We start from the raw sequence: 23,522 nt of genomic DNA, 5'->3' as shown, positions 1-23,522 counted from the left end.
CATAAAATTTTTAATTAAATTCTTTATCTTTGATTGAAAATGTGACTTCCAAAGGAAGATTAACATAGCATCATGAGTAACCATAGGATGATTTCATCACTACTAATTTGAACATGAAATGCATCAGCATATAGAATTCAGTCAGCTTTGTGAATTAAAAGCCTCTGATGTCTGTATTAGAAATATCCTGCGGATATAATTTACGTATCAAAGCTTCCATTCTACTTTTGTTACAGCACACGGTGGTTAGCTGTGATGGTGCTTTACATTTTAGAGTGACAGTGGCTCATTGATACTCTCAACCATTTTCCACTGCTGAGGTAGCAACTAAGAATTACTTTTTGCTAGTGTATGTGAAAAGAGAGAAGCAACCTTTAACCTTTTTGAACTCTCTTACGTTGCATGTTGGCATAGGAGGAAAAAAAGTGATTCTCTAGAAAAGGAGAGATTGTCATTGTGCTTTGTATGTGTTTTTATTTAAATCCTGACAGTAATTTATTTTTTACCCTGTTCAACATGATCTATGCTTATAACTGTCATTAATGAAAGTAAAGCAAGCCATAGAGTATCAGTTTTCCTGTCACTTTTACATGTGTAATAAATCAAAACAATAAAGCTGCCTTATGAAAAAAACTAAAATTAATAACAAATGAAAAAGCTTTTAAACCAAAGTGTTTTCCCCCTACACTTGGAAATGTTTCTTTTATTTTGTATTTTAAAAGCCTTTCCATTGAACTACAGTCTTTTGAAAGACAAGGGTAAACTCTATTAACTGCCTACACTTTTTTTTGGTGTCTCAACTTGTTATTTCTGGTTCCACAGAAATCCAGAGAGATTATTATTTAAGTTACAACCAAGTACACTTTAAAAATTAAGAAGGATATCATTAAGACATTTTTAACATGAAACTTGTTTTCATTTTTAAAATAACTGAAACATCAAAGTACTTGCAGAAAAAAGAGGCCATTGCTATTGTGTAAGTTAAAAACATGAGAAATGTAAGTACTGTTACAAAATAATGGGGCCAAAAAATGTTATTTGAGGATGATGGAGCTAACACCAAAATACACTTCTGACTTCAGACAGTTGGGTTAGAGTAGAAAAGGCTTTCCAGTGCCACTGGGGATATCTCAACTTCTCTTTGTGCTGTGTCCTTTTCGACAGTAGCCCTGTTTGAGCAGGGGGATTTAATTCTTTATTTGAGCTGCAGAATTCCAATGGGACCATGACTTCCTACACAGCCTTCTGTGGGAGAAAGTCTTGTTGTGATCATGCTTCAGTAAAAGAGTTGTTGGTGAGCAGAGTTCTGGGCAGAAGAGGCTCTGCAAAGAGCCATGTTTGCTTTCTGCTGTCTGCTTCCTTGGCTTTTGCCTCCATTTGAGTCTCTGATATGGAAATATGGAAAAGCAGCAAGGTGGGCAAAGCTGCTGGAAGGGCTCTAAGCACCTGCCAGCGAGGGACCTCCAGTTCAGAAGGTGCCTGAAACAGTGTGGCCACTGGGCCGCAGTAGCTTTTTGTAATGTCAATGTAAGTGATGTCTCTCTTTAGTGCCCACTTTGTGTGTCAAGAGAAGTTTGAATGTGGTTATATGCTGTGGAAGTTTGGCAGTTCCTGGACTGCAAAACTTCAAAGTGTGTGATAGCAACACTACTGCCCAAGTGGATGAGAGTTTGTGTAGTCCCGAGTGCTATGTCCACCTGCTCCAGAGCAAATGCAGAATGCTCTGCCACAGAATCCATTCCCACAGAGTGCCATTGCTAACATTTAGCAACCACTCCATCCGTTAGAATTAGTAATACTTGGCCTTTTTTTTTTTTTTTTTTTTTCTTTTCACCCCTACTGAGGCTGGTAGCTGTGACCATTGATTTATTTTCAACAGGGCAATTCAAAACTGAACTAACAGTGTGGAGATATGAGAATAAATATTTAGATACTGGTTATTGCTTGCAATTGCATGCTAGTGTTTAATAGCAAATATGAAGAGTATGTCTAGCTTCACACATTTTTAGATTTGCTCTTGTAGAAATGTAAGTAGTACAGTAGTGTCACTCTTGCTTTTAAACTCTCTGCTAGGTTCCAGGAAACAAATGAGATATCTTGGAAAAATCTGAGGACTAAAACTTGTAGAAGTGTTGATTTAGGTGCTGTTTTTGATTATATACACAGAAATATACCGTCAGGATGAACAATATCAGGTTAGTGTGGCTTACATCAATATCCCAGAGTCTGATCTCCAAATCTTTCCTTTTGTTTCTGTTTTGAGTTTATGCAAGCAAAAATAAGACACCACTATGTAGACCTTTTTCAATTCAAGAAGAAAAAGAGATAAAGATAGAACTATGTACTATTTTGCTTTGAATTTAGTGCTAGTAAGTTGAATGTTTGTTTTGCAAAGGAAATCATTGTGTTTAACTGTGTGAACGTCTTCCTTGGCCATATGCCACTGAACTTGAAACCCCACTGGGGATGTGCAGCATTAAGATGAAACTTACTGTGCTGCTATTGCAGATTCCCAAGGAGGCAGGAAATTTTCTTAGTGTTGTATGTTCTTAAATCTTACATGTCCTCCTATTCAAAAATTATAACAGTAAAACTAGGGATGCATACCAGATAAAGAACTGATCTTGTTGAAGTCAATAGTAAACATACTCCAAGTCAGTGTGTTTTTTTGTTTTTTTGTTTTTTTTTTCCAAAGCTATCTCATGGTAACTCATGTTAGCAATAACAGAGCATAACAAAGAATGCTTGTGTATTTGTGTTTTCTACAGTAACTCCTTAATTATAAAGTCTAAAGTGCTTTTATCCATCCATGAAATACTCCTGCGTTTAGGATGTTTCAATACAAATGTAATTCTGCTGATATCTGCCACTCATCTGAGGTCTTCATTACATTTGTGAGTCTGTCAGTTTTATTTTCAGAAAGACTCATTTCAACTAAGTTTTGTTTCCCTACTGAAACTTGAAATTCAGTTTCTGAGCTTGTTAATGTTTGCAGTATTTATCTGATTTAAAATAAGAGCCAACATGACAATCTGGAGAGAAAAGGAAAGAGATTATGAAATTTATTTATACAAATAAACCTGTGTGCTCCTTTATTGCAACAGACATTTTTGCCCATATGCATTTTGGACATTGTTTCTTCTAGTATGTGAACTTGTTGTAAATAAACATTATTTACATATATTACATGCACTGAAAGAGTATATGAAATACATAACTTACCAACTGTTCAATCTGCAAAATAAAACTTTCTGCATTTGCAGTGATGAATATTTTCCAGATAATTTCATATGCTTTCCAGAATTTAACTTGGTTGTCAGAGTACTCCAAAGATCTAAATATAGCAGACTGTAGTGTTTTGAAGTGATAGTTTAGAATGAATTTCCACATCTCAAAATGGCACCTGTTAGATCATAATACAGTGAATTATGCCCACTCCTACTGCATTTCACTCTCCCTTTCTGGTTCCATGCATATTAAGGGTGATTCACTATGCCTTTTGTGCTTGGCAGTCTGATTTCCACAGCTAAGAGGTACATATAAATAGCATGATTTCAATTGCAAAACGTTGATTTCCTCCCAAAGCAGATGTTTTTTATCTGGCTACTGGTAGGATATTTCAAGGCAAGATCGCTGTTCCTATTTACATTTAAAAATAAAGAGCAAAAAGAAAAGAACACCTTGATATATTTGTATTTTGGTTAAGCGTTGGCTTGTTTGTCTGACACTTTCCTTGGCTGAAGTGTATTTGCTGTATTGCTTCTATTAAAATTGGCTGTACTTTTAAAGGCTGAATCATACAAACAGGTTTTTTGCCTGCCCCCCCCCCCCCCCCCCCTTTTTTTTTTAAAATTTTAATGCCTGCTGGTTAATTTTGGTATTGATGCTGGTTGACTACATGCCTCCTTTCCTTTTTTTTCACTGGTGGTTCAAAAATACTCTGAAATAACAACAAACTTCTGAATCATTGGAGTCAGTGACAGAAGGGAGTAGACAATTGTGCAGTTGTAGATCTAACTGGAGCAGCAGAAAAGTTATCAGCTCTTCTAATTACCAATCTGCTTGAAGGTTACTGCCTTCCTTGCTGAGCTGCAGCAGCAGACCACACAAGAGCTTACAGCTGAAATGTCTATGTTTCCAAATTCATCTCTGACAAACAGTAAAGCTCAGCTTTTTCAGGTTTAGTCACTCAAGAAAAGTATGTATTTTTTTGTGTCAACAAGGATCTGATGAACGTCTGCAGCTCCCTCAGATATTGAATGTTCTTGTCTCAAGAACTGAATACCTTGTTTTCTGCCTAAGCCAGGGTTGGAGGCAAGTGTTCAAACCCTTATTAGCACTTTTTAAATTGCCTGTGAAGCCAGAAAGATGTTCCCTGGCTTTCTGCTCTTCTTCCTAGTCTTTCCTCGTGAATTCTATAGTCCTGTGAAACTGCTCTGTGAAACCTTATCCAGCATTCTTAGCAGCAGCTGCAGCCACACATTTAGACTTTAGATCCACTCCCAGACAAAAAACTTTTCCCACCTCTACTGGGATTTGTGCCAGTACAGTTTTAAGAGGCTTCCAGACTTCAAGTTTGCATCTTTTGTTCCCCCTATAACAGTAAAGGCAGAGTTAATTGTAAGTGGCAGATGCTCAGTTTTCAAAGTGCAAACTGGTTTGCAATAACGTGTGGGTAAGTGCCCAGAGTTAGGTCCTCAAGTTAGTAAAAGGGAATTTAAGTTTGCTTTGCATTGAAAAATCTTTTCTGTGTTGTTTGGATTTTTTGTACTAAGTGTGAAAAAATTTAAGTGTTCTCTTCCGTCCAGTAATGTGTTCTATGGCTTATTTAGGTCATATTTTGATGACCAACCAAATAATTCAGTCTCTGTTAATACCGTAGCACAGGTGTTTTGTAGAGTTTTATGTTTCTAAATCAGTTGGTAACTTCTTTTAAGGAAACATTGATTTTTCTTTCTTTCCCAGTTTGTTCTTCTCAGTGTGTGTCACATTGAATTAGTGACTCTGTGAAGCCATCTGTATTGCAGAATTGTAAATGCCTAAGAGGTGGTGGTTTTTTTTTTTCTTCCTGTGCTAAGTCTAATCAAACAATTGACTCTTGCTACTTACCTGCATTTCCATGGGAGCTTCAGCTTTTTTTTTGTCCTACCTTTTTTCTTTTGTTCTTAGGAAATTTCTTCTTTGAACAATTAGACTTGAGGCAGAACAGCAAGCAACACACGGATAGTAATGAGGTCAGAAGCTCCTACATATCACCTGTTGCATCTTCAGAGGAGCAGTGTCATGCTAAATTATCTGCATGTATTGGTGAGCAGTGTCCTGGCAAGGATGAGAGAGAGGCTGAACGCAAAGGAGAGCTCTAATAAAAGAAATGGTGGACACATTCATCCTGGTGAATCCCACCGTCTGTCAGAACCATGTCTACTACCCCTGCTAAATCAGTTTCTGGTTCAAGGTAGCAGCTCTGATAGCTACCTGTTGGCTGCAGGATCTGTGCGAAAAAGGATTTCCCATTTTGGTTTGGTTCTACCAGCTAGTTCAGCAGTATGTTAATTGCTTTTGGAACCACTGTGTGGATAGACTTAGAGTTGCACGGAATATGAAAAAACAGGGCTTTTGTTCAAGAGGTAGATGGGGCCCATGGTTCTGTGGCCATGAAGAGAAATGCGTGTGTCGTGGTTTTAATTGTGTGTGTGTGTATGACATTAATATTTTCATGATTCTCCTTTTGAATCAGAGTTCCTAAAACCTGTATTTATATTTTCTGAGTGCAGAGTTTCAGAGTGGAGAACCAGATCTTTACCTTGAAGCTGCATCAAGGCCAGACTGTGAATCTTGGGCTGTGGCACTGGGAGAGGCAAACTCGGAAGGTTTGCGGAACAAAATTCAGCAGCTCCGGAGGCTGATCATGGAAATCAAAGAGGAGAGATCATCAGATGAAGCACGACAGTTTCTCCCTTCATCCCAAGTAGACAGTCTAGGAGAGCCACAGTTTACAAGTACGTGTATATACTCGTCTTACCGAGTGCTGCAATAAAAATGGCCTACTATCTGTAACAGTACAGGTAGTGTCACAAACGAGGTACATAATGCTGTTTAACTTGTTGCTTGACAAAGTGCAGTTGCAGAGGAAGCAAACTGATGCAGATAATCTTTAAATATCATTACCTAACATTTTGATGGATGCAGATGACCTTCAGGGGAATAAATGTGGGATTACTGTGTTTCCAACTTTTCTTCTCTGATTCGTTTTCTTTATAAGACTTAGTAATTGTTTGGTTACAAATATTCTTTTCCTCTTTTGTTTCTCTATATGAACATGTGGGCTACCATTTAAAATATAACCTGATAACTTTGGTAAATAGATAAAGTTTTAGCGATACTTAAATTAGTATCACATAATTGTTCTTTGTGATATAAAAGCACTCTGGGGATTTGAAAGCACGTAGCCATATGTTGAGTCACACTTGGTGCACTGAAGCCTGGGCTACACTGCATTGTTATGCACTGGATTTCATTTGCCCAGTTACTTGACCAAGTCTGTATCCAACATGTTTATAAAGTTGTTCTAGACCAATACGCTGACTCTGCTAGTGTTAGAATTCAACTTGGAAGTCTGTTATAACTCCATTTAAAAAAAAAATAAAATTGTGATTTTTTTTTTTTTTTTTTCTGACGAAGGACTTTCTAAGCATTGAAGCTGTAACTTTTCTTGCATAGACTTGAATGATTAGCAATGGTAATGAGAACGATGTGAAACTAGACCTATTCAGCAACATCAAGTTTTCATGGAGCAAGAACAGCTATATATTTTGGTGTTTGTGTGTGGGTTGTGTGGTTTGCTTATTTGTGTGTGGGTTTTATGTTTGTGTTTTACCAAACAACAAACAAACATCTTGCATTCCAGTTCATGTATCAGCTTGGTCATTCCCGTTTGACCAATTTCTTCAATACTGGCAAATACTTAATAATACTCACAGGAGCGAACACATAAATGTCAACAGGAGACAGTTTAATTTCTACAAGGTTCCTTGGTACTGTAGTTGTGATCCAATTACTTCCTGCAGGGGGTGAACAACTCAGTGTTATGTAACTATCCTTTCTGTGTTTCTCCTGTTGCAGCTTTATGGTTCACTCCGTTATCATTGCACAGTAAGAAAATATCATAATTTGCAGTAAATTATGCACTAGGACATAATTCCACAATAGAGGGTTTTAAAATGCTCTTTTTGTCCTTGGTATATGAGCAAAGGAATTAATGTGCTATTTTCCAACAAAAAGAAGTTGATTTTCTTGCTTTACAATTTATGTGTAGGCCAATCACATGGTGATATGTTTTACTGATTAACCTGATTTACATACTTTCACACACCATGTTTTTTGTTTCCATTTTTAATGCAATGACATACTTATTTAAAAGTGAGCTGTTAGATTTAATATTTTTCCAACAGATACATATTTAGTTGTTAAAACTGAAAAATCCTATAGGTTCCCATTCATGAAATCTGTGTGTGGGCTTGTGGTGTGTGTTTGTTGGTGTGGTGGTGTGGTTTGTGTGGTGTGTGTGTGGTGTGGGTTTGTTTTTGTTTTTTTAAATTTAGTTTCCTTTCCCAGCAACAGAAAGTTTATATTAAAAAGACAGAAGTTTTCTTCACAAGTAGTCTTTTTTTTAGGCACATATTTCATGCAAAGGTCCATTTCACTATGAGTCTGTAACATAAAATATTATTCCGATGGCAATGGCAGGTAGGTAGAGGTATGAATGAGGCATGTGAAACTTTTACTATGTATTGAATAGCTGCTCATTGAAATCAGGTTGTTTCTAATATTTCTTTTTCTTAACCTTAAAAGGTATTCAGAGAACTGCAAATGAGCCAAAGCTGGAGTTCAGTCTTGGTAAGATACTATTTTTTGACTTCTCCTTGTAATTGCAATGGCCTGTGTGTGTGAAAAGTTTTTATATATATATGTTGTATTATACAATGCAAGATGTTACCTGTTTTTAAAAAAACAGAACACTAGTTCCTTTAAGTAGGAGATGTGCCTGTGCATGTCTTTGATATGCTGGCTTTAGATTCAGAATTGGTTGAAATGGCTAAAGGTCTATTGAGTTCTCTAATGCTATGCTGCTCTACCAAGCTGAAAATCTACCTAATAGCTTTGTGGATGTCGTTTATGAAATATTGCTGATTTGAGGTAAGACATTTAAGAGGTGAAGTTTTTAAAAGATATTTTATTCAGATAAAAGTACTGTACCTTTAGAACAAGCTTTTAAATGAAAGTGTTGATTATTATTTCATAGGGAAGAGTCAATGTGTTCACCCAATTTTCTCTTTTATACTTCATATAAGTAATTGGTATATGAGAACTATATATTAGTATAGTATATAGTAGGAGTGTCAAACTCATTTTCACTGGGGGTCACATCAGCCTCGCAGTTGCCTTTAAAGGGCCGAACGTCATTTTAGGACTGTATAACTGTAGGAGCAGTTACATTTACGCCGTCCTAAAATGACATTCAGCCCTTTGAAGGCAAACGCGAGGCTGATGTGGCTCCGGTGAAAATGAGTTTGGCACTCCTGCTACATAGTATAGGAGAACTTTGTTTCAGGAGATGTGCTATTGACTCAAGCTACCCTCTCTATTCAGAGGTATACAGCATGATTAAGACTGCTCAGTAAGTCAAGCAAGCTAATTGAATGATCATGTATTGGTAATAAAAGATGAAAGCATACAACATTTGCAATCCAAACTGTGTCATTTCGGAAGGAAAATTGTCAACTCTGTCATTGCTCTTTCAGTGCAAAAACTTTGAATTTGAAGCTTTTGAAAGAGTGAAATAATTATTTTCTGTTGAAGCACTAAATACAATAATTCCACAACAGAAATTGGAGTAATAGGTAGGTTTAGTTGATTATTCCTAGCTCCTGTATATGGTAAAATAACACAGCTGCAAATAATGTATCTTTTGAAATATCTGATGCTATATGCTGCATGCATTCTGAAATTATCAAAACTTGTCCAATTTATGATTTTTGCATTCATGTAACCTGCTGATTTGCATTTCATGTTGTGTATCTGTACACTGAGAAACTTGTACTCAGTGCTATTCAATATCTGTTAGATATGCTCTGATAGAAACACTTTAGAACATCTATTGCAAAAGCATGTATGTATGTGAGAGGGAGAGGAAAAAGAGACATTCATAAGCAGGGTATTATATAAAAATTAATCAATCTCCACTATTCGGAGAACTTAGAAACCCCCCAACACAGCAAACATGATGGCATTGGTGACATGCCTGCAGGTTCTCGCCCTGCTTGTTCCATCATGGTAGGCTGTTTCCTGACCCTGTCCTTTGAACTGGGTTATACTTGGCTTTTGCATTGCTGTAACTATGCTGATTTAAAAGCTCATACCCTAAAGCGCCCTTTGGGGAAGATGCAATTATGTCTGACAAACTAATTTCTAGATTCCCTTAACTACGTCTGGGTAGCTATACCTGTATGCCTTTCAAGAACTGGATACTTATAGCATTACTGAAAATTTGCTGAGTAGTTTGTGGGTGCGTTTTTTGTATTTAGACGTGGCTAGTAATTGCTATGCTCCAGCAACAAACAACTCCCAGAATAGCCCTGGTGTGCTGTACAAGAGGGAGAAAGGTGTTACAGGTGGTGACTGCAAATTAGGCGAGCTGTAGTTGAGGAGAAGTTGCTTTTAGTAATAAATAATGCCAGCAGGCAGAAGTGTAAAAACAATGTAAAGCCATTTTTGGATTTGTTTGGGCTCATGCTGGACAGAGTTCTGTTCACTCAGTGTCAGTATTATGTGTTTTGCATTAGGTGTTTCTGGTAGGAATTTATGTTCTGTGGTTTGTCCTGCAGCATTATTGATTGGGTCATTGCACTCTGTGAGTGATCTCATACATTGACTTCTGCTGCTGTTCAGGTAACAAATGATGGTGTAAACCTCTCATTTTGACTGATGATCCTGGCCAATGTTGTAAGTCAGGGATATTTGGCAGTGTAGGCAACTATGTAAATCTGATTCTTAGTGTCATGATTCTAAAATAATACTAAATATTTAAGCACAACAAATTTGCATTGGAGAAATCCACCTTCAGTGACTGTGAGTGGTCCATGGAAGACTTCAATTTATCATAAGTTATCCTTCTTACTGGAACATAAACAGACCCATGCCAACACTTCCCAGCTCCAGCCACCCCAGTCACCACCACTGTGCTACTTGTTTGTGTACGAACGTACGCGCACACAGCAGACACCTCTTGCTGAGAAGTGAGGCAGCAACAGTTCAGCTGGTAAGGATGCATGTGCTGTTAGGCCCAACCAGACAGTTCAAATGCCTCTTGCAAGGGCAGCCGGTCAAGATGTCGCCTGTGCTGTTCACCTGGTGATTGGTAAGACTGGAAGGAAGTCGCGCTCCGACAGGCTGGTCTGTGCATCTGCGAAACGAGAGCTGCCTTTGCCATGCCAGCTGAGCCAGAGAGCTGCTCCATGGCTGTGGGCAGGCCAAAGGCGTTGCTTGGCTGATCTTGCCTTTTGAAGGCTTGGTTTACGTCAAATTAAAGACTTGGCATTAGCTTTAGATAACCAAGGACTCCCAAAACCTCTTTGTGAGGGTAACCAAGGCATGGTAATGAGAGGTTTGCTGCAAGCAACCACACTGCTATGATGTGTGCCAGAATTAGGTAAAGAAATCCTAATGCTCTGTAGAGACTTTCAACTTGATTAGACTGGTCTTTGGCATTTAGAATTTGGAAGACATGTCTGACAGTTAATAACCCATGGAACTGGTCTCCATCGCTGAAGGAATGGCTTATAGCTATAATTTTGTTCATATGTGTTATATAAACTATATTATGTTAGTTAAGTAGCAGATAGATTCAAACATTATTTTGAATACGTATGCTAATAGACATTTGCTTATATCAGCTAAGATATGTGCTTTTAACTATGTAAAAAAAAAAAATCAGTTATCACATAACTGTACTTTGCAATTCGTCTTAGTTGGTCAATAAATAACAAAGAAATAGAACTCACCAGTAACTGAAACAGAATATAGCTTTTTGAGTCCTGCCTAATATGTGACTTTTATTTAGGGACAGTATATCTAAATGCTGCTCTTTAGTGTTTGAAATTCTAATAACTAAATTTTGAAATAATGTTACTAAAAACACTTCTGGAGGCTTGTATTCTGCTGTGGTAGCTAACTTGTTGTATTCTATATCTGTAACACTCTGGAAAGTGTTCTCCTTATAAACATCCAAAATATTGCCACCTTTTTTATTTTATTGTAAAGTGGGTGGGTTGGTTTGTTTGTTTTTTCTCTGAGGCTAAAGCAAACAATAAAACTCTTCTGAATTACAGCTCTCCACTGCAATACTCTCAGCATTTTTGGGAATGTACCTGATCTTGCAACTTTCCTTGGTTTGGAATCGGAACTTCCTTTAGACTAAGATATTTATTTTATTTTATTTTTAAATTCCTGGTGACTCTCTGGAAATACGGCTGGTTTTTGAATCTTGTAACTGTTGGGAAGTTCTACTTTTCACACTTTTTATTGTTGTTTGCCTTTTCAAGTCATTCTGTTGCACATGCTGTTTTATGAAGCACTAGGCAGTAGCACATTCCAGTCTGTGCAGAGTGCTGAATGGAGAAGAGGAACAGAGCAAAGGGAGAAAAAAAACAGATATTGGGCCTAAATAGAAAACAGATGTAACAAACAGCAGAGCAAAGAATCTTTCCCATGACTTTCAAGTGGACTGGGTTAGCTCTTTTATAGATGTTCATTTTGGAGTTACTGTGCTTGGTTGCTTCTTTAAAATGTCCCGGATCTAACTAAATATGGTGTAGGTTCCCGACTTCACATCGCTTCCAGTGTAGCTACTTTGTGAAGTTAGCTGAAGTATTATGTAATACTGATGGGAAATAAATTATATTATGCATATGACTCAATGTTATTGAGAAGTTTTTAAGACCTTGCACCTCTAAAGGTATTTGCATTTACTTGATGCTGAAGTGATAAAGCAACACATGGAAACTCAATCAGAAAAATGAAGGAACAGGGCAGAAGAAACAGTTGGTAGCCAAAGAGCTCAGATGCAAACTCAGTAATGAACATGATGTTAATATGGAGAAATAAATTTTAAAAGATAGTCTAAAAGTAAAGTTTACTATTCCCTTGATGTCCAGTAGAATTCCTTTTGACACTTTTCAGTGTTTTCAAATTTGTCTAGTTGATTAGATGTGTGAAGACAGATAGACAGGGCAAGAGATCTTAGAGTTGTGGGTATAGTATAATAATCTAGACAACTGTATAGAAAGGTATGTCTCTGCACATGTTGTAGGCATATTCAGGCACAGAGAGCACCTGTCTAGCATCTCCACAAGCTTTCTCTTTCTGGTGAGGTATGTTAGGGCAGTGAAATTTGATGGACTGTCCTGTTGTTGCATAACATCTAGGTACTACTCAAGATACAGAATAATGTACATCTCACAGTTATGTCCTTTCACAAAATCTTACTCAATAGTACACAATTCATAGAAACCTTCACTGAGAGTTGAAAAAATACGGAATTAAAACTTTCAGGGCTTTTTTTTTTCTTAATTTTTCCCAAATGGTGAGTTGATGTCAGAGCTGTCCATCTGTAAATGCAGAAGTTTTTATGCCTGAGTGTTCTATTTTTCCCAAAGGAATATTGTGATGGCATCACTTGGAAAAGGTCTTGAAGCAGATTCAACTCTGCATACTGAACCTAAGTAGTACACCAATGCTACTCAAAGACCATGACTAAATGATTTTTTTCAATCCTGAAACATAATCTAGAGTTTTACCAGCAGCAATTTTTCTTAAAAGAGTGATCAGCAGAAATCCTCTTCTTATCCACTCCACAAACTTGAAGTCGAAGTCCTGATTCTAGTAGAATGTTTCCATCTAACTCAGTTATCCTTCTGTTTCATCATGTTAAGAGCTGGTGAATAATGGAGACTTTGTTTTGTTAGCCAAATTTTAAAAAAAGTACTTATCATCACACTTTTGAGTAAATCTGAAAGCTTTGCTTTATGCCGAAGGGTGTTTATCCCTTGAAAAAAGTTAAGTGTTGACTGTGTTAGGAACACTATTAGCAAAAAACACAAAAATAAATGGTGGGTTGGTGTGCCTATTTTTTTTGTTTATTTTTACATTTCACTGTTTTTTGTTGAAACAGCCTGTTGAATTTCATGTGAATTTGTTCTGATCCCACACAAATGTCATGTTCCACCAAATTAGCTAGTCGGGATTTTTTCCTAGTTTCACTGATAGATATTAATGTTGTTTCTTTTCAACAACAAAAAATAGATAAAAGATAAGTTAATTTAGAAGAAATTAAGGAAGTAGAAAAGGTATTGTGATCAGAGATAATTTTTTTTTTTCCTTTTCTTCTCTGGGAACTACTTGTCTGGCTTTTGCATGTTTTGGGACTTCTGCACTGCGGCATGATGCTGTAAACACATTTTATTCTTAGCAACTCAGTGTCATTAGGGTGAACTTTTTTTCTTGACAGAAAGGACCCTCTGAAAGAGGTAGCAATTTCAAGCCTAGTCTAATAGACTGATGGTACATTTTGAATGGTATTGCCTTAGGACTTGTGGTTTTAAACTAACTTGAGTAGTTTCCTTTTTCCCCCACCTTGTGCAGGTGAACTTGACCTGACTTTCAATCCCTTTCAGTGCAGGTAGGGCAAAAAGTGCAACCATCTTCCAGAAATGTTCTGAGGTAGTTAATGCTCCTCACCTTTCTTGTCATACTGTCATCTGTCTTTTGTCAGTGTTTGGTGATGAGGCAAGGTAGCACATATCGAACAAATTGATAAGTGGAATCACCTGGAGTTGAGTGAAGTTGAATGTATTGCACTTCTCTTTATGCACAATTGTGTTATATCATCATGGTTTGCTAACCTACAGTTTTAAACTTATATTAAGTCCTCTTTTAAGAACGTGTTCTGTATACACGGAAAAAAATTCAGAAAAACAAATCCAGAAAATTGGGTTTCTTCAGGTTTGGTTGGTTTTTTGGTTGGTTGGGTGGTGGTGTTGTTGTTGTGGGGCTTTTTGTTGTTTGTTTTTGTTTGGTGTTTTTTTGGGGGGGGTGGGGGGTGGGGTTTTTTGTGGTTTTGTTTTTGTTTTGTGTGTGTGTGGTGTGTTGTGTTTTTTTTTTTCTCCTCCTCCCCCCGCCCAATATATGCTCAGTTTGAGTCCCAGATAATTAGGCCACATTTTCAAATCTGTAGCTGTAGGCACTACTGTAATTTCAGAAATCTATCCTTCAGTCCCTTTAGCGTAGGGATTGTCTTCGTTTGCATTGCAGCTAGAGAAGCAGCGTGCTCTCATGAACCTTAAATATTAATCTGTACTAATTGTATCGCTGAATATGCAAGGACTCAAAAATTCCCAGTAATGACAGTTTGGAAGCTGTTCGGTGAGTGTTCTTCCTGCTGTTCACATATTGAGAGAATCTGAAAAATTGTCTCTATAACATAACATTTTGTAGTTGAAATATATTCCTTTGTAGAATATCTATATATCCATATATAGAAAGATATATGAACTACATAGAATAGATATCTGTATATATGAAAATTTGTTTCATTGATGACACCCCCTTATATCTAGTATAGCATTACTCATTTTTGTGAACTGCGTGAGCTATCTACTCAGTTTCTGTGTCAGTAAGAAGGAATTCTTGACAGAAGCAGTCACAGAAATATTTTCAAGTTGTTGGAATCCATTGCTACTTAATGATATTCATTAAACAGCTATGACTTATATAAATTCAATTTCTGTGTAGGTTATAGAGATGAAGATTCTACGTTACACCATGCCATGTAGCCGTTAGTCACCACAGTGAGCTCGTTAAATGTAGGGACGTTTATTTGCTCTGAAGTGGGTCAGAGCACATGATGAACCAGCATGAGGGAGCAGATCATTACTGATGGAGCATATTCCAGTATGATGTAATAGAGAAACCGTGGACGTACTGATGTGAGTAATAAGTAGCATGAGGATGTTTTGGGGTATCAGTATTAGTAAACCCAGGAGCAAACTGGGTTTCAGACAGTTTTCTTCCATTCTGCTGTATTAAATTTAAGTGTCTTCTGTTTCTGGAAGCTTTTGCTTTTGAGAAAAAAAAAAAAAGTGTTTGAACTACCAGAAGAAAGTGTTTGACAGCCTTGTAAATACAAATGTGTATATATCAAGGCTGTGAGTAAGGGAAACTTTAAAATCTAATAGAATAAAGATTTTACCTCAGTGACTCGCACATGGTTTCATATAAATGCTTATCTAGAGATAAGTTTTGAATAGCTGTGGATAATCTGTTTAGAGAGGAGTTTTTGTAGATACTTGAATTTTGAAAAACTATTTAAATGATTTAAAGGTTGGGGCTTTTTTGTTGTGTTGTGGTTTTTTTTTTTTTAATTTAACCGTTGTGAGAGACAGGGATTTATCACTTTAGTTCTTGAGTGATGCTGCAGATAATAGGATTAAATTATGTCAGAAATGTACAAATTCTGAAATCTTGTTAGGGTTACCAAGCTGCCGCATCTACAAAGCAGAGGAAAAAAGGGGAGATAAGACTAGGAAGGACCTTTCTTTTTCAAATATTAAGTAAATAAAATTGATAGGCTGCTTAGTGTAAAATCAGTTTCTTCTTGATATTGAAAAGACTTTTGTATTTTTCTCATAGAATTCATAAATGTTGACTTAAGTTTGCAAAATTTCTGCTGTCTGAAATTTCAAAATGATAAGGTTGTGTCTATGCTGAAAATTGTAATGTTTTCTGTGATGTTGAGAGCTAGCTCAGTTCCCTAGTGAGGTTGGGTACTGGAAGCAGATTAATTACAACAGCTCATTCTTAGCATGAGTTAATCTACCTCACTCTTTACCAATACAAGTACTCATGCTGCTTTGCCTGAATTAATTCTAGTTTTTGAGGTTAAATACTCAAATCAATCAGAAACCTTTATAATAACTTGTAAGTCTTATTGCAAGTTACTTAGGAAAAAGGTTCCAGAGTTACTTGAGAATCTGTAGACGTAGGTAGAGATTTGATGCAATTCTGGCAAAATTGGGCTATCTCATTGATTTTTCGCACATAGATATTAAAAACCAAACTATTCAGTAGGCTACCTTCATTTGTCCTTTAATATTTTTACAAGCACAATGCTTGGCTTCTGAAGTATTAGGTGTTCTGGTGAATGTGAAGTAAACCTTTAAATTATTCTGATGAAACTGAAAACTTGTGTTTCCAAGGTATTTTTAAACTAGTTCCTAGGAGTGTAGAATTGAAGATCATTAAGTCAGAGAGAAGTTATTTTTGGCACATTTTTTTTCTTCCTGCTTTTCCCCCAAAATACACCTCCTGCTGTGTGTACTTTCTCCTATTTGTCTTGTCAACTGATGAGCTCTTTCCAGGTCAGTTTTTGAACCTCATTCTCTCAAGTGACTCTCTTCAGATTCCCCAGCATGCTTCCCATGAAGGGCTCTTAGATCTCGTGCTGTGAGACTTGATTTGTTCTTGGTTTTGTTTTTGTTTTTTTGTGGGTTTTTTTGGGTTTTTTTGTGGGTTTCTTATTTTTTTGGTGGAGGGGGGTGCGTTGTATATGTGGCATATATGTGCATGTTACCTATTACAGCTTTGGTCTTTGGGGTGCCAGAGTGGTGAAACAGAGCAAACGGGAGAGGTACGTGTGAGTCCAGGGGCTGAGCTGGGAAGGGGAGAACAACGGCTTCCCCAGCAGTTCTCGGCTATGGAAGGAGTTCTTATGAGCAGTATCTTCCTAGATGAGGCTGGCACTGAGCCCGCTCTTGCACTGCGTGACCAACGAGACCACAGGTACAGCTCTCGTATGACCTGGCAGCTTTGTGCTTATCTCATATGTAATAAGTGCATGACTGGTTCCTCTGTGGATCTACGAAACCGGTCTGAATGAAGAGGGTTCTTCAAATCCTTATTGAGTGTTGTTTCTGTTGCAGACATTTATATGCAGAGAGCAACAAGCCAAATAAGGATGAGTTATTCCTTTGTTCTTATAGAAAGCTCTGTAAGACTTCCTTACCTACAACAGAGATTTGATTTTTTTTTTTTAAAATTCCTTAACCATGCTATAGTCAGGTAGACTTAGAAGGCATACAGTGTTTGCAGAATGTTTTCAGGAATAAACATTTGTCTACTCCACAGCTTCATTGCTAAGAATAAACTAAATTTTCATAAATCCTTTAAAACTACACTGCGTCTCCTTGTAGAAGGGTTTTTTCTCCCATCAAACTGCATTGTCTGGTAGCATTAAAATTTTAAAGTTTATTTCTACTTAAAAACCAGATTGTGTATACCAGTAAGTGTGCGTAAGAGCTGTTTTTAGTATTTCTGGGTTTGTGTTTCAGTGGCTGACTTTTTTTTTTTTTTTTTTTTCTTTCTGTGCAGTGCTCCTTAAAGTCCTTTGATTTCTTCTAGGCAGGTATGAGAAATGGCTTGTATTTTGGATTTATTAGACTGAATCAGTTGGGATGCCAAAAGTAACATTTATGATCAAGGGACGAGAGCATCCTTTATATGAGGAGAGGCTGAGAGAACTCGGACTGCTTAGCCTGGAGAAGAGGAGGCTCATGAAGGATGTTATCACAGTGTCTCTAAATGCTGTTGGGAGAAATTGAAGGTGAGGGAGCCAGACTCTTCTCACTTGCACCCAGTGAAACAACAAGAGACTATGGACCAAAGTTAAAATACGTGAAATTAAATCTGAACACAATCCTCCAACACACTTTTTTACTGTGAGGGTGGCCAAGCACTGGCACGAATGGCCTAGGGAGGTTGTCAAGTTTCCATCTTTGGAGATGGTCAACACTCAACTGGATGCAGTCCTGGGAAACCTGCTGTAGCTGACCTTGATTAGGTGGAGTCAGAGGAGGACTAGATAAGCTCAAGAGGTCCTTTCCAAACAAGATGATTCATTGATCTATGTGTCAGGGATTTGTCATGTAACAGGATTTTGAGGCCTCTTAGAGCTTGTTAGTGATTGGTTTGTCATGGACTCTTGTCATATTCTGTACTGTATGTTGCTAGTAAGATCTCTGTTGCTTGATCTAGAAATTTGTCAGGATGTCTAAATAATCTTTGATAATTATGTTGAAATTAGACTTTAAAATTGCTGCCATCTATGCAGACTCAAGCAGTTTTAGGAAACTTCCACTCTCTCATTGTTATTAAATACTTTGTGGTGTGTTTAGTGTGCCTCAGATAAGGATAATAACAGCAGCCTGGATTGCCTTGCTTTGTGGGCAAAGAACAAGTTGGGACTGGAGAGAGTTGAGCAAATGTGCAATTAAAGCTTTGTGAATGCTCTTGGCATGGGATAATATGTGGTTAGTGCTAATTTTTGGTTTTCTGTGTATATTTGTATGCAATGTTTTAGTTATTTTTTTCCTATATATTCTCACAGGGAAGGCTTACCAGTGGGAAGGCTTGCAAAATGCAAACTTAAAGTGGAATGTTTACTAAACATGTATTTGCAGCAGTGTTGTTGGCCAGGAATACAATTGAAATGGACACTTTTACCTGAGTTGAAACTCTTTTATTTGTGAAGAAAAGGGAAAGAATTTGGACCGAAGACAAAGTAAACTGAGGATGACAGTTTGGCAATTAGTGCCCTTTTCGTGGTGGGGTGTACTTGAGTTCTGGAGTGACTCTGACAGTGGCCTGAATTCAAGGACAAATGAATGTAAAATAATAGATGTAAAATACAGAGATTGCCTTTCAAACTACCTTTTGTCTCCCATACACCTGCTGTTAGTAAATCTTCCTTTTTTAAACCAAGATGGGACAGCTTCAAGAGGAAGACTTGAGTGTCTGCTTGTATGCACTCCCTTGTATGATACTCGGCAACGTTTTTTGTGGTTTGTAGCTGCTCCGCTAGAGGTGGGCAGGATGAGAAACCTGGGGATCTGCCCTGGGCTGACCTATTTCTGGTCCAGTGCTCTGAAGTCAAAGGGGCACTGGCACCGTTTCTCCTTCAGCCTTCCCGCCGGGTCTGTGGTGAGGGAAATCAGCAGTGATGTTTTTGCAGAGCGTGGCCGAGCAGCCGTGCCCCACCACCGCCTGCCCGCCCGAGCCTGTCGGGAGAGGCGTGTGGTTTGCAGGTCCTGACGGGGCCAGAGATGAGCTCGGAGCCGCTCGGCGTTGTCAAGGCTGAGGCAACTGGGACGTGCCCAGAAGCCAACTCATGGGCACGTAGGGACCTCTTACAGTTGAAAGCTTAAATACCTCCAAAGCTAGGTAGCAGGTGTGTGGAGGCTTAGAGGGCTCTGTTTAAAACCCACTCATGGACATCTCTGTCTTTTTATGCATTTACGCTTGACTTTCTACTGTCACTTTTTGCAGTTGGTCTTTTCTAACCTTTAGCCCACACTGTAAAAGGCTTCATGAGGAATTGTCTGGGGAATTCCTCGCGTTCCTTTCCGTGTGTGGCTTTCTCCTTGAAGATAAGTCACCTTGTGATTCCAAAAGAGTATAGATCATACGGAGTGTAGATCATATAGACAAAAAGCAAGCAAATTATTTACAGATTTCAGTAGTTGTGTAGTCCATGCTTCTTGTTTTGCAGAATGGTAGTGGCTAAACAGACATGAAACAATTCTGTTTTCTAGGCCAATGATGTATTAAGTGAAACATTTTTAAATAATTCAAAGCATGATAGCTCTTGACTTTTTTAGCTCTAATGGTGCTACGCTGTGTTAACTGAACATTTGTCTTTTAATTGGCAGTTATTAGATACATTTCTAAATATGCCTATAGTAATAATGGCAGTAATACTTTCATGTTATAAAACATTTATCAATGGATTTTTTTTCATCCTCATTTGTGGAAACAGAAGTTCCAAAAAATAAAAACATCTAATTAATAGAAGACTGAAGTAATCCTCCACTTTTGAGCACATTATTTAAAGATTTAATTTTTTTGAAAGTTTTCAAACATGTCCTGCGGTGAGATTTGACTTGAAAATGAGGTTCCCCTACAGGCCTGGAAAGAACCTGAATTCTAAATGCAATACCACAAAATTCCGCACGACACTGGGATGCAGCCTGGCTACTGTGTCTGCTATAAGCTGACTGACCTGAGGTGCTGGGCTTTGCTGAAAGCAAACAAAATGCCTAAGAATGCTTTTCATCATTGTTTTACCCCCACTTCCTGTTGATAATAGTTTCTAGTACAGTTATGGACGCTTTTATTATTGTGATTAACCATATTTTTAGGTGTGTGTGTGTTGTGTTTTTTGTTTCTTTTTCCTGTTATGTGGAATGTGAAATTAAAATGAAATAAATTGAACTAAATTAAAAAAACGCCGGTCTTGTGGAAGGAATATAGTTCAAATGTTCAAAACAAGTCAAAGCTGACACTTTAATGTGAAATCCTCTCTGTTGCATTTAAGATTGGTTTCTGAGGGACTGAATGAGGACAGAATTTCTTTATGATGAGGTAAGAAGAATTTTGTCCTAACATGCTTTGAAGGCCAGAATTCTTCACACCTAAGAAGCTGAGGATTTTTTGTTGTTGGATTGTAAATGAACTGCTTTAAAAATTGAAATGGGATCTGAACGTGCCCCCATTGAGATGAAGAACAGCAATACCTTGGTCATTCTGGATTTAAATCTTAAATCCACCAAGAGGTCTCTGTACAGAAACAAGTGAAAGACATAATTATTATTATTTTATTTTTAATCCTCAACTAATATTTATTTGTACAAAGGAGTTGAAATAATTTTGAATTATCTCTGTGGGAAGAAGTCTGCTATGTCTTTACATATGTCAACATATCAAAACCAAGTCAGTTTCAAATATGTATTGTGTAAATAGCAGTTTTTCACCTTTGAAGAAACTCCTGCTGGAAATGACAGTCTGTTTATGGTATAAGGATCCAGGTTACTGGTTCAGCAGACAGTATGCTGGGCTCTGCTGCTCTGTACAAATCATTAATGTCTCCTCCTTCTAGATCTGTCTTAAAATACAAGCTGCAGACCTTTTGTAAATCTGTGAGCTAACAATTTAGAGTAATGATTAGGGGCCAACATCTTTGAGGAGATGAGCTCAGTGTTGATTTTGATGAAACTGTAAATGCCAATGTATATGCTGCTTAAAAAATGTTACTTGAAAATGATGTCTATGAGTGTCACAACTTCTACAGTCAGTATGGTATTTGTCACCCTGTGTGCATTTTTAAAGGCTGGCTGTCTGTACCAACAGAGTTCTTATAGTCAAGATGTACATTTTTGGGAAGTTTAGGAGTAAAGGTTACTTCTTCAGGATATGCAAGTAAAGTAATACAAAATGAGATGGATTCCTTGAAACTTGTCCTCTGATACAACCCTTGATCTGTGAGCTTTTATTATTTCTGGGCTCTGTCACTTATATGAAAAGATACAAATATATATTTAAAAAAATCTTTATAAAGGAGTTACACTTTGCTATCTCATGCATATTCTATGTTGTTAATCTCTATTTATTTGTCTGAATGGCTGTTTTGAAATCTCCTGAGGAGTAGAGCATTGTCTCTTACTTGGATCTCTAATTTAGGTATTAATCCTGTATTGTCACCTTTTTAGACAGGTCTTACTTGTATTAGAATGTCTGCTGCTTTTAACGACAGCATTTATCATGCATTTCCTGACTAGGAAATTTAATCATTACAGGACTAAAAGTGATTGTTCTGGATTGCAGAAATCTATTTTCTCCTTTGATTAAAAGTGTGTCTTGCCCTTATTTGCCTTGACTTTGAAGTATATTTTAGTCTGGTTTCCGTTTAGACATATCAAAGAGTGTGGTTTTTGTTTTGCTAAAAGATGAACTCTTGCATATTGGAGGGACTAGTGCTTTGCTTTCTATTTTTCTGGAGAGGATCCTCTTTTTAGATAGACTCATTAGTCATTTTCAACATGACAGGCACCTATGCAATAAGAACCAATTTTGAATCAGACTAGAGTTTAGCATCTCAACAGGGGAAAAAAAAAATTATAATCATACAGCTCAATTATACCCAGCCTAGTTTTTCTCAAGGCCACGTGTGGCTTTTTTTGAGCACTGCGCATGAAGAGTCCTACAGTGCTCTTACCTTTCCACCATGCTCCCTTGGATGTTGGTGTTTGTTTACGAATCTTTGTGAAATTGATCAAAACTACATCGTTTCCTCACCTGTCACTGGAGGCTCCATCCTTGGTATATGCACAGGAAGACATTTCAGATAAATGAATCTTAAAGGATGTTCAGTTAGACTGTTGAGCAATAGCTTTGCTTGCAAATCTTAACTATTGTCAGTCTCTTCTTTGTGAGTTATTATTGTTCTTATGTTAAATTGTGGGTTCACATGAGCCCACCTCTCCAGCGTCAAGGTCCCTCTGGATGGCGTACCTTCCCTCCAGCGTATTGACCGCACCACACAGCTTGGTGTCATCGGCAAACGTGCTGAGGGTGTGCTCAGTCCCACTGTCCACGTTGTCGACAAAGACGTTAAACGGTGCCGGTCCAGGTGCAGGGACTTTCGACAAGGGCATGTAGTGAACAGGATGAGGGGTAATAGCTTTAAACTGAAAGAAGTTAGGTTTAGATTAGATCTACAAGGAAGAAATTTTTCCCCATGAGGGTGGTGAGGCACTGGAACTAGTTGCTCAGAGAAGTGTAGATGCCTCTTCCCTGGAAGTCTTCAAGGCCAGGTTGGACGGGGCTTTGAGCAGCCTGGTGTAGTGGAAGGTGTCCCTGCCTATGGTAGGGGGTTTGGAACTAAACAATCTGGAAGGGTCCCTTCCAACCCAAAGCATTTGATGACTGTTTTTAATATAGGTCTCTTCTGCATCTTGTTGTGGCGCCTTCATCTTGATTGACTTTCCTATGTAACATTTTCTTTTGAAGGAAAAAAATGAATAGATTTATTCACTGGGAATGTCTCATGGGCAACAGAGCTATGGTCACAGAGTTGGTTAGCTTACAATTAATTAGAGAGCTGGCTCAGGAGAAGTTTATGTGAAAGGGACATCTGTCTTGCAGCCTTTGAACCGGCACTATTGTGCAGATGTACTTGGAGCAATGTTAACACCAGCTAGCTTGGGTGGGAATAGCAACATAGTTGTGAGATCCTGAAGTCTTGTCCAGGCTGTCTGACATGCCAAAGCAGCAAGGTGCATCACTCCTTACTGAGCTCTGGGCCCCTGTAGCTGGACTTCTACCCAGAATCCAGAGCAGCTTCCTTGCAGCTGCTCAAAGCTGCTGTAGTGCAGTGAAGAAGCACCCTAAAAGATTTCAGGTTGTTTAGAGGACCTTCTGAAGCTTGTTGTCTGCTGTAGTTGCTGGCTTCTGTGGTGCTTGATTGCCACCCTGCATTTTGCAAGGGAAGCTTCTCTCCTTGCCTACCTGCTAGTATGCTGTAAAGATGTATACGAAGACATGGATTCGGAGTAAGGCTAAGCAACAGCTGAATTTTC

General features: G+C 37.9%; 1 protein-coding gene across 9 annotated transcripts in view; it reads left to right on the top strand.

The window, feature by feature from the left end:
- INPP4B (inositol polyphosphate-4-phosphatase type II B) overlaps positions 1-23,522 on the top strand; it is a 310,888-nt gene that overhangs the window by 110,436 nt on the left and 176,930 nt on the right. For 5 of the 9 annotated variants that reach the window (XM_065633317.1, XM_065633315.1, XM_065633324.1 and 2 more), the window contains 2 exons: positions 5,775-5,999; positions 7,852-7,896. In XM_065633317.1, the coding sequence (XP_065489389.1) occupies positions 5,775-5,999; positions 7,852-7,896 (270 nt within the window). Of the gene's footprint in view, positions 1-2,129; positions 2,196-5,169; positions 5,308-5,774; positions 6,000-7,851; positions 7,897-23,522 lie in introns of those variants that run through there. The other 4 variants (XM_065633318.1, XM_065633320.1, XM_065633319.1 and 1 more) reach the window with 4 other exon arrangements.

The sequence above is a fragment of the Caloenas nicobarica genome, chromosome 4 (assembly GCF_036013445.1).
Source record: "Caloenas nicobarica isolate bCalNic1 chromosome 4, bCalNic1.hap1, whole genome shotgun sequence".
NCBI lineage: Eukaryota > Metazoa > Chordata > Aves > Columbiformes > Columbidae > Caloenas > Caloenas nicobarica.
The sequence above is the reverse complement of the archived record's forward strand: the minus strand, read 5'-3'. Positions and strand labels throughout refer to the sequence as shown.